This window comes from Hyaena hyaena, unplaced genomic scaffold, assembly GCF_003009895.1.
Source record: "Hyaena hyaena isolate Hyena2069 unplaced genomic scaffold, ASM300989v1 scaffold_198, whole genome shotgun sequence".
Taxonomy (NCBI): Eukaryota; Metazoa; Chordata; class Mammalia; order Carnivora; family Hyaenidae; genus Hyaena; species Hyaena hyaena.
This window is the reverse complement of record NW_024080829.1, coordinates 1,692,049-1,704,179: the sequence shown is the minus strand read 5'-3', so window position 1 is coordinate 1,704,179 and position 12,131 is coordinate 1,692,049. Positions and strand designations below refer to the sequence as shown.

General features: G+C 35.6%; 1 protein-coding gene across 1 annotated transcript in view; it reads left to right on the top strand.

Moving 5' to 3' along the window:
- Positions 1-12,131, top strand: part of KIAA1109 (KIAA1109 ortholog) — a 211,584-nt gene that overhangs the window by 194,535 nt on the left and 4,918 nt on the right. The window contains exons 78-85 of the mRNA XM_039241608.1: positions 1,972-2,122; positions 2,509-2,666; positions 2,771-2,963; positions 3,185-3,402; positions 6,491-6,742; positions 7,431-7,634; positions 9,082-9,276; positions 9,693-9,827. Coding sequence (XP_039097539.1) covers positions 1,972-2,122; positions 2,509-2,666; positions 2,771-2,963; positions 3,185-3,402; positions 6,491-6,742; positions 7,431-7,634; positions 9,082-9,276; positions 9,693-9,827 — 1,506 coding nt within the window. The remainder of the gene's footprint in view (positions 1-1,971; positions 2,123-2,508; positions 2,667-2,770; positions 2,964-3,184; positions 3,403-6,490; positions 6,743-7,430; positions 7,635-9,081; positions 9,277-9,692; positions 9,828-12,131) is intronic.

The window sequence follows — 12,131 nt, the reverse complement described above, 5'->3', positions numbered from 1 at the left end:
TTCCTGCCTTCAGGTCCTCTATTTGGCAGCAGCAACTTCTGATTTTATCCTTTGTTAAGCAAATCCAAGGGTGATGCTCTGTGCCACTGTATCACATGCACACCAGAATTTTCTCATATAAAATGGAGATCATATGAAACTTAATGAGCTTTTAAAAAGTAAGACTGTCAGCTCTTACTGAACACTCATTCAGTAAATGGTAGCTAGTATTTTAGAGGCAGTGTGACAGCTATTAAATGTTAGGGTTTTTTTTTGTTTTTGTTTTATAAATAGTTTATTGTCAAGTTGGTTTCCATATAACACCCACTGCTCATCCCCACAAGTGCCCTCCTCCAAGCCCATCTCCCCCATCCCCCCTGAGACCCATCAGTCCTCAGTTTGTTCTCAGTATTCAAGAGTCTTTCATGGTTTGCCTCTCTCCCACTCCCCAACCATTTCCGCCCTTCTTCTCCCCCTTGTTCCTCCGTCAAGTTCCTCCTAATCCTCCTATACGTGCACACATACGGTATTTGTCCTTCTCTGCCTGACTTATTTCGCTCAGCATAACACCCTCAAGGTCCATCCATGTTGCTACACATGGCCAGATTTCATTGTTTCTCATTGCCATGTAGTATTCCATGGTATAGATAAACCACATCTTCTTGATCCATTCATCTGTTGATGGACACTTAGGCTCTTTCCATGTTTTAGCTATTGTGGAGAGTGCTGCTATGAACATTGGGGTACATGTGCTCCTATGCCTCAGCATTTCTGTATCCCTTGGGTAAATTCCTAGCAGTGCTATTGCTGGGTCATAAGGGAGTTCTATTGTTAGTTTCCTGAGGAACCTCCACACTGTTTTCCAGAGGGGCTGTACCAGTTTACATTCCCACCAACAGTGTAGGAGGGTGCCCGTTTCTCCACATCCTCGCCAGCATCTAGAGTTCTCTGATTTGCTCATTTTAGCCACTCTGACTGGCGTGAGGTGGTATCTCAGTGTGGTTTTGATTTGTATTTCCCTGATGAGGAGGGATGCTGAGCATCGTTTCATGTGTCTGTTGGCCATCTGGATGTCCTCTTTGGAGAAGTGTCTGTTCATGTCTTCTGCCCATTTCTTCACTGGGTTGTTTGTTTTTCGGGCGTGTAGTTTGGTGAGTTCCTTATAGATTCTGGATATTAACCCTTTATCTGATATGTCATTTGCAACTATCTTTTCCCATTCCGTTGGTTGCCTATTAATTTTCTGGGTTGTTTCCTTGGCTGTGCAGAAGCTTTTAATCTTGATGAGGTCCCAACAGTTTATTTTTGCTCTTGATTCCCTTGCTTTTGGGGATGTGTCAAGTAAGAAGTTGCTGCGGTGGAGGTCAAGGAGGTTGTTTCCTGCTTTCTCCTCTAGGGTGTTGATGGTTTCCTGTCTCACGTTCAGGTCCTTTATCCATTTTGAGTTTATTTTTGTGCATGGTGTGAGAAAATGATCTAGTTTCATTCTTCTGCATGTTGCTGTCCATTTCTCCCAGCACCATCTGTTAAAGAGGCTGTCTTTTTTCCACTGGATACTCTTTCCTGTTCTGTCAAAGATTAGTTGGCTGTATACTTTTGGGTCCACTTCTGAGTTCTCAGTTCTGTTCCATTGGTCTATGTGTCTGTTTTTGTGCCAATACCATACTGTCTTGATGATGACAGCTTTGTAGTAGAGGCTAAAGTCTGGGATGGTGATACCTCCCATTTTCGTTTTCTTCTTTAGTATTACTTTGGCTATTCGGGGTCTTTTGTGGTTCCATACAAATTTTAGGATAGTTCTAGTTTTGAGAAGTATGCTGGTGCAATTTTGATTGGGATTGCATTGAATGTGTAGATTGCTTTGGGTCGTAAATGTTAGGTTTTAATTCCGAATACCATATTTTTACTTTAGGGATTATAGTGCTAAGAGTGATAATTTTTAATTGTCTGTTTCTGTGTGATTGAATGTGCTTTTGATTTTTCTATTTTTAGATTCACTTTCAAAAACATCAACTCCTTTTAACAAATCAAACAAAGCAGCAAGCCAACAAGGGACCCCATGGGAAACACTGGTCGTATTTGCCATCAACTTGAAGCAGTTAAACGTTCAAATGAATATGAGTAATGTAATGGGAAATACAACGTAAGCTATTCAGATACAAGGAAAATTAATCATTAGTTGTAGTTTTTCTTATATTGTAGTAAAGCAATTTAAAACCTTTAAAACTGAAATGTTTGAGACCATAAAGACAGTAGAAAAAAGATATAAATTGCTTTCCTGAAAGTAGCTTTATCCTAAAGATACATAATCTAAAACAGCATGGAATGTGTATTCTAAAAAGAGATAATTATAAGGAAAATAGTATAATTAGCTAGGTAAGAAGAAAGCTTTATCATCAATATTAATATGCAAACGTTTACCACAGTTTTTATAAGAAATATATTGTTCTGTCAAACTTTTTAAAATCCTCTGATTCCAGTTTTAATTCATGACATTGAAAGCTTAATAACCCTTTTTCTTTTTTCCAGTTGGACAACTAGTGGTTTGAAGAGTCAGGGCCGTCTGTCAGTAGGAAGTAATCGAGATCGAGAGATAAGCATGTCTGTTGGTCTGGGAAGATCACAGTTAGATTCTAAAGGAGGAGTAGTTGGAGGAACCATAGATGTTAATGCTTTGGAGATGGTTGGTATGTTGAAATTTTACAACTGAAAACAAGTTTTTGAAAACTGATGTTGATAAGTGTTTCCTATTAGGCATTTCTGTGAAAAGTAATTATTGTTTCTATTTTAGCTCATATTTCTGAACATCCAAATCAGCAACCCAGTCACAAAATTCAGATTACTATGGGTTCTACAGAAGCTCGTGTTGATTACATGGGCTCAAGTATCCTCATGGGTATCTTCAGTAATGCTGATCTCAAGCTTCAGGATGAATGGAAAGTCAATCTGTATAATACACTGGATTCAAGCATGACTGATAAAAGGTATTTAGTAAAATGTTACTTTTTGAACACTTTATAGGACTGCTCCTAATATGTTTTCTCTTCTCCAGTTAGAAAACACAAACAATTCACTTTTCTTGCAAAATGATTTTCTATTATGCAGCAATATGAATGAAAAAGCTGGGTGAAGAAGGGAATTTTGGGTTTTTTTTTTTTTTAAGCTCTCTTGTATAAGATATATGATACTCTGTTTTATGCTTTAGTGAAATATTTGTCCATGGAGATTTGAAGTGGGATATATTCCAAGTAATGATATCAAGATCAACTACGCCAGACCTGATAAAAATAGGAATGAAGCTCCAGGAATTTTTCACTCAGCAGTTTGACACCAGCAAACGAGCTCTGTCTACCTGGGGACCCGTTCCATACCTTCCACCTAAGACAATGACTAATAACTTAGAGAAAAGTTCACAAGAACAATGTAAGGATTAGAACTAAGCCTTTATATATGCTTTATCTTTACTAAATGTTATGTTACAACCTTAATATAAAATATATAATATCTGTATACCATACTTACAAAGTGGTTCATATGCTGTATATTCACTCAGCAATGTACCTGATTTCCTGCCATCAATGGAATTGAAGGCCATCATTTGGGAAGTCATTTATTATCTCCTCCCCCTGCCAAACTCACCTATAACCATACCTGGTTCTGGTTTAGAGCTTGGGCTGTGGAATGAGAATGTCTAAGTTTGGATTTATTAGATGTGTCATATTAGGCAGATTATTATATTCAGTCAGTAATTCAGTCAGCAAATCAACTATGTTCTTAAGCATAGTTCTTAAGCATGGTTTTGGACATAGAAGATCTACTAGTAGACAAAGTTCCTACCTACATAAAGCTTTGTTCTAGTGGGGGAGATATATCATAATTAATTTACCAACTAAATAGGTAAGATAATTTCAGGTAGAAAGATATGCTGAAAAAGCAGGGAAAGGAGATAAAGAATTCTAGTGTGTGAGGCTAGCCAGTTTAGGAAGGGGGTTCAGAGAAGCCTTTTCTGAAGTGACAGATTTAGACTAGAAAGATCTCTTCTAAGGAAGAGAGTTCAGGGCATAGGGGCCGATTGAAGAGTGCAAAGCACTAATGTAGAAGAAAGTTGGTTTATTTGAGGATCATTAAGGTGGCTACTTTGTTGGAACAGAGTGAGCAAGCAGGAAAATGTTGGACATGAATGGCCACAAATAAGGTTTTTAATATGATAGACAGCTCTATTGGAGAGTTCTGAACAGATTTGATATTTGATTTACTTTTTCTTAAAGTACTCCTTTAAAAAAAATTATTTATTTTGAGAAAGACAAAATGAGATTCCCAGGTAGGCTCTGTGCTATGGACTAGGGGCTCAATCCCACAAACGGTGAGATCATGATGTAAGGCAAAACCAAGAGTCAGATGCTCAACTGATCAAGCCACCAAAGCACCCCTTAAAATACTCTTTTTTAGAGAATCAGTCTGGTTGCTATGTAGAGATTAGACTACAGGTAGTTAAGAGTGGAAGTAGAGACCATCTCAGTAATTACCATTACTATTATTGCACACATAGTAACAGTAAGGAGACAATTGGAAGGGTTTAGGCAACAAATGATGGTGACTTGTTTTAATTTTTTTAATGTTTTATTTATTTCTGAGAGAGAGAGAGACAGCCTGAGCAGGGGAGGGTCAGAGAGAGAGGGAGACACAGGATCTGAAACAGGCTTCAGGCTTTGAGCTGGCTGTCAGCACAGAGCCTGATGCAGCGCTCAAACCCACGAACCGTGAGATCATGACCTGAGCCAAAGTTGGACGCTTAACCAACATAGCCACCCAGGTGCCCCCAAATGATAGTAACTTTAACTAGAGAGAGGTAAAAGTGGTGAAGAGTAGTCAGAATCAGGATAATTTTAAATATTTTTGGGGCACTTGGGTAGCTCAGTTGGTTAAGCATCCGACTCTTGGTTTTGGCTCAGAGCAAGATCTCACAGTTCATGAAATTGAGCCCTATGTAAGGCTCTGCACTGAGAGCATGGAACCTGCTTGGAATCCTCTCTCTCCCTCTTCCCCACTCAAGTATGTGCATTCTTTCTCTCTCTGAAAATAAATAAACTTAAAAAAATAATTTTTTTATAATCATAGAAGCCATATATATGCACTGGAAAAGCCTGGAAAATAAATACATGCAAAAAATAGAAACCTCACATTCCATTCAGAAGTTATCACTCTGAACAGTTTATATATGCTTTCAGATAATTTTTTATGAACCTATATACACATGTACTTTTTACCAAAATATTGTTCATACTGTTTTGTAACCTTTTCTAGTGAACAATATCCATTTTTCCATTTTGCTAATTATCTCCTCTAGCCTTCTGACCACATTCCACAATTGACCTAAAATTATTCTTACAACTAATTTGTCCAAACCTATATATATATATTATATATATATATGAATATATATATTCATAATTCATAATCCCAAGTTAAATCTGATTATGTTCCTTTACTCTCTTTTAATTCAGCTTGGTCCTTTTTTTTTTTTAAATGACCTGACTTGTTAAAGAGCCTTGGCCAATTTTCCTACAGAATGTCCTACCTTCTAGATTTTTTTTCAGTTGTTTCCTTGCAGTTTCATTTATCTTGTTCTTATAGTCTCTGTATTGACTTTACACTAGAATTGGTGTCAGGCACATTACAAATTAGAGAGCTGTTCCCCAAAATGCCTGGCCTGGATTATTCAAAAAAGTCCTTTTCATGGAAAACAAACCAGGCTTAGTGAATTGTTTCAGATTAAAGGAAACTAAATATGATCCTTGGTTGGACCAGACTTAGGGAATCAGATTAAAGGAAACTAAAGACACATGCCAACTAAATACAATATATGTCCTTGGTTGGATCTAGAGTGAGAGTTGTGGAAAACAGCCAGAAAGGACATTATTGGGATAAGTAAGAAATAAATAGTGCTTCTCAAACTTTAATGTGCATCTGAAACACCTGGAGATCTCATTAAAATGAAGATTCTGATATATTAGGTACAAAGTGGACTTAAGAGTCTATTTCTAATAAGCTGCCATGTGATGCTGATGCTGCTGGTCCTCAGACTGCTTTTGAGTAGCAAGGGTATAAGAGAATTAAAAAATGAGGAGAGCTGCATTTGATTTCTGGTTTTCTAGTCACTGGTTCACTAAACCCCTCTTCTGCTTCATTTGAAAAGAATTTAGATGAAATACCCAATTTACAGAATTATTGTGAGAATTGTATAAAATTTCATGCAAGTACTTTGTAAATCATGAATCATCAGAAATGTTAGTTGTAATTATTATTAGCAAGTTACTACTTTCTTTAATTCTATCTATTGTTATGTAGCTTTTTCCAGACTATTTTTATCAGCTTTGCTTAATGTTAGCCAGGTATTGGACTGTTTTCTTCCCTTACCTGCATCACTTCAGCTGTAGAGAATAGCCACCCACCGGCCATTCAGGATGTTTGAGAGACACTTGAGGATAAATGGTTTTTGGTTTTCTTGCAGTGCTTGATGCAGCGCATCATCGACATTGGCCTGGAGTGTTGAAGGTGGTATCAGGGTGCCACATATCCTTATTTCAGATTCCATTACCAGAAAATGGAATGCAGTTTGGAGGATCAATGAGCTTACATGGAAATCATATGACACTAGCTTGTTTTCATGGTCCAAATTTCCGTTCAAAATCCTGGGCCCTTTTTCACTTAGAAGAACCAAATATTGCTTTTTGGACTGAAGCTCAGAAAATCTGGGAAGATGGTAAATGGACACATTTGTAACTTTTACCTTTTCTTATAATTAACTTTTACCTTTCTGATATGAATATAAATGACAGAATAATTTTCCTTTCTCATATCTTTTGTATGTTTTTCTTATATTACTGAAGTCCAACCCTATTTGTTCTCATGTACTTGACATGTCATGGAGTTTAATGCCAATGTGTCAATATAAAGTCTGGAACATAACATGTTCCAGCACTTATTTCTGAACTTGCCACCTTATTTTGTTTCTTTAATTCAGCAATTAAAGTTTCTGCTATGGTGGCTGGCTACAGTCATAAACAATAGTGATTGTAAATTTTTCTTGTAAAAATATAAAAGACATGATAATTAAGGAAACTGTCCATCAGTACTGTATTATAAAACTTTTATGGGTAAGGCTATGCTTTCACATCTATTTACAGTGATAAGCCTTCCTTTTGGCTTTAATTTCCTAATCTGTGGTTTCTTAATGATGAAGGAAAAAATGGTTGATGCTCATCATCTTACTGGGGACAAATCTAGTTATAACTAAAAGAAAGCAAACCTATTTGTGATTTTCTTCTCACTTCTCAATTTTACAATCTTATTTATGTATGAGTTAGCTAAATTTGTGGTCTAAAGCCTCATCTATTTTCTTGAATCTAAATGTAGCTTGTTAACATTAAGAAACCTTTTTTTTCTTCTAGGGTCTAGTGATCATTCTACATATATTGTACAAACGTTGGATTTTCATCTGGGCCATAACACCATGGTTACCAAACCATGTGGTGCTTTGGAAAGTCCTATGGCAACAATAACTAAGATAACAAGGCGTCGCCATGAAAATCCACCCCATGGAGTAGCAAGTGTGAAAGAGTGGTTCAATTATGTTACAGCAACAAGGAATGAAGGTTAAAAGTTTACTTCTTTAAAGAGATTTGTTTTCTCTCTTTGGAGCCCTGTTGTCTGTGTTTAGAATTTAAATAGAGGGAGAATTTTCATTTCTTTTATTAAGCCAGTTTCATTTTATTCCTGATGACATAAGTACTAATGCTGTACCTGATTCACCACCCTGGTTGTGCAACATCTCAAAAACTAAACACTATTTTAGATGTAAATGAAAACATTCAAAATAAAGTTGGTTTAAATAAATGAAGTTTATTATAGTTAAAATATTTTGTAGAGGTTTGGTAAAGTTATTACTCAGCTAAGTAATACAGTGCCACAAACTTAAGGTTTGGTATGGTTGGAATAAAATGAAACTAAATAATAATATTCCTATTTATTATTTAATAATAAGAGGAGTTTAAAAGGAGTACTTTTGATGATTTTTTTCATTTGATTAGAATCACCAATCTTGTGATAATGTCAGGAAAATTCGTTGTTTTCGTGTTCAAGTTTATAGTACTGCTTTTACCAATCTATGTCATCTGTATTGGAAAGGTGACTAGATTGAGACCTGTCAAGACCTTTCAAAATTGGAAAGATGACTTAGGCCCCATTGAAAAAGTTACTATGAAATAGGCCACCCCAGGGATTAGACACTGTTGAAAATGTTCTGAGAACAAAGGAGGATAATTACAAGATTATGTATATATTGACTATTCTGTATTGACTATTCTACCTTCCAATAGAAATTTTGGAGGAGGGAGTTCTTTTGGGCTAGTATACCATGTTGGGGCTATTGAAGGTTGCTGAAGGGAGCGGGGGGATGGGCTAAACAGGTGATGGGCATTAAGGAGGGCACTTGTTGGGATGAGCACTGGGTGTTCTATGTAAGTGATGAATCACTGGGTTCTACTCCCGAAAACAGTACTACACTGTATGTTAACTAACTTGAATTTAAATAAATCCTGTATTCTAAAAAAAAAAAAAAAAGTAAAGTATTCAGTATTCAGTCTATGGAGAATTCTGAGCTTAATTAAACTCATAAATTTAGATATGAATTTAAAAATAATACTCATTTTAAAGTTTAAGAAATAAAAACAAAATGTATTAGATTTATCCAAAGTCATGTTATAAAGCTTCAGTTTTGAGAATAGTGATAGAATCACTGTTTATATATATACATATATATATAAACAAAGCAGTACATATATATAAACATATTACTATTTTATCTATAAACAAATAGATAATAAATATATTTAAATGGATAAATGTATTTAAATAGACCGAAGCTTTTTCTGGCTCTGCTTTTAAAAATGTGAGTCATTATGATGAAAATAATGATAAAAAATTCTGTGTATTTGATAAAATGATAAAAATTCTGTGTATGATACTGTCATGATAGCTATAGGTTTATCAATGTCTATTGGTTTAATTTGATTCTTTTCGTCTTTATTATTATCCATGTAGAGCTAAACTTGCTTCGTAATGTTGATGCTAATAATACTGAGAATAGCACTACAGTGAAGAATTCTAGTTTGTTGAGTGGATTCAGAGGAGGTTCTAGCTACAATCATGAAACAGAGACTATCTTTGCATTACCAAGGATGCAGCTAGAATTTAAATCCATTCATGTTCAAGAGCCACAAGAACCTTCATTACAAGGTATGTGAAAAAATAGTTTCTAAAGTTACTAAGAAAATTCTAAAGGAATTTCAGATTACTGTGTTATTTGTGTAATATTAATGGAGTCTAATGAAATTGATTTGCTTCGTCAAATTTTCTTATCAGCTGTATAACTTCTAGCAAATGATTTAATCCATTTGTGCCTCTTTCTCTTCAGTAAAATGGGGGTTAATAACAGGACTCCATTCATAGGGTTTTCATGAGGAATAAATGGTATATATTTGGAAAATGCTTAGTAAATTGTCATTTGTAAATCACATACAGAAACTGCTCATTTCTCTGTAGTTGCATTTAAATGGATTCATTTACATGAACCCATGTAAAATCCCTTATTAACAAGAAGAGAAAGGGACTTCTTTCATCAAATCATTTACTATAGAACTTTGCCATTGCAGATGCCAACCTGAAGCCAAAGGTAGAATGCAGCGTGGTGACAGAGTTCACTGACCACATTTGTGTGACTATGGATGCTGAGCTCATCATGTTCCTTCATGATTTAGTGTCAGCTTACCTTAAAGAAAAAGAAAAAGGTGAGTAGCATATTCTTTTTCTTTCTTTCCAGCTTCAGGAAAGGCAGTTGTCAGTGCCATTTATATGGATTTTTGTGGTCAAATGATAAAATGAGTGGAATGTATCTCCTTCTTTTATGAGTTGTATATATCAGTGAAATAAAGTACAGACTGGGCATCTGCTATGTACATGACAGTCAAAACATTCTGAATGGTGTTTTACTACTTTACAAAATATTTCCGTATATGCTGTGTACATTACCAGGCCTTGTAGGAGAATCAAACAGAGAAAGAACATTTCTTTGAGGAAATACTGCTAGTCAAAGTGAAATGGCTAAAGAAACAACTACATAATAAAGCAGCATGAGTTATAAACATAATTGGGAAAACTAAATTAAGGAAGTAGATAAGTCTATTTAGAATGCAGACATTATCTTTTTATAAATAAATTATTTAGACCTCAGTGATGGGATTTTGTTTTTGTGAGCTAGCTAACATTTGTTTACTCACTGAAAACTTACATGTTTGTCCATTAAGAAGCATATGGTGATCCTAATATCCATATAGAATGGATATAATGAATCAATTCCATTATGGAATCCATTCCATCCTCTGTAGCTGTTGAAAAGAATGAGATAGTCTTAAATGTAATGATATGGAATGCCCTCCAAATATATGGTCTTTATTCACCCAATAAGTATTTATTGCACAAACATAGGAATATATAGTGGTAAAACAATAGATGTATTTTAAAACAATTTTTTTAATGTTTATTTATTTTTGAGAGAGCAAGACAGAGTGTGAGTAGGGGAGGGACAGAGAGAAAGGGAGACACAAAATCTGAAGCAGGCTCCAGGCTCCAAGCTGTCAGCACAGAGCCTGACGTGGGGCTCGAACTCACGAACCATAAGATCATGACCTGAACCAAAGTGGGATGCCTAACCAACTGAGCCACCCAGGCATCCAGGATGTGATTTTTTTAATTGCTTGAAATACATGCTATTTGTTTAGGTCACCCTGTAATACTTCATTTTCTTCATGAACAAATCTAAAATATTTCTAGCAGTATTTCATGATAGCCTCATGATAAATGTTTAAGCAAAGAATATAGATTATCAAAAAAAAAAACCATGCAAAAGCAGCATAGCCTAGATTGAATTGCTGTTCCATTACTATTAAATCTAGATGTGCCAAAAAAAAAAAAATCAGTGAGAGTAAAATCAGTAACGGTGACTGGAAGAAATCTGAGACATCAATTGAAACTTAAAGGACTGAAACCATTTAGTAGGAAATATTTTATATAAGTAGATCCACTCTTCACTTACAGCATCAACATATTAACAGGCACTATTGTAATCCTCCTGTTTTTCTCTCTGCCTTAATATTTGAACTTAATGTGGAAAAAAATATTCCAAGTTAAATCTGTGAAGTTCAGAATTTTTTTCTAGTTAACCTATACATAAAAGCCTGCCAGGTTTTTTTTTCACAGTTATATGAAACCTTTGTCACTTTATGAAATACTGTGTTGGTCTTGGTCTGCTATGAACTGTCCCTATTTTTTCTAAAAACCTTTCTTTTTAAATATAAACTGTTGGACACACACACACAAAAAGAGAAACAGACTCACTGAGAACAAACTAGTGGTTGCCAAAGGGAAGAGGAATGGGAAGATAGGGGAAACAGAAGAAGGGGCAAGTCATGGGTATGAAAAGTACAGCATAGGGAATATAATCAATAATGCTGTAATACACTTCTCGTGGTGAGCATTTCAAAATGTGTATAATTGCTGAATCACTATGTTGTACATCTGAAACTAATATATAGGTAAATTATCTTTCAATTAAGAGTAAAAACACAAACTTGTTTAACATCATTTTGTGCAAAAGAAGAAATGGGAACTTGATTATCAGACTTACAGTAACCAAGTGTTATTATCTACTGGGATTTTAATTATAAATAAAAATATTTTTGGGGTGCCTGGGGGGCTCAGTTGGTTAAGCATCTGACTTCAGCTCAAGTCATGATCTCATGGCCTGTGAATTCGAGCCCCACATCGGGCTCTGTGTGTCAGCTCAGAGCCTGGAGCCTGCTTTGGATTCTGTGTCTCCTCTTTATTGAGAACCATTCATATATCATACAGTTCACTCATTTAAAGCTATTTAAAAATGTCTACCTACATATGGTATTTGTCCTTCTCTGCCTGGACGGAGGACCAAGGGGGAGAAGAAGGGCGGAAATGGTGGGGGAAAGGGAGAGAGGCAAACCATGAGAGACTCTTGAATGCTGACAAAAACTGAGGACTGATGGATGTGGGGGGGAGGGGGG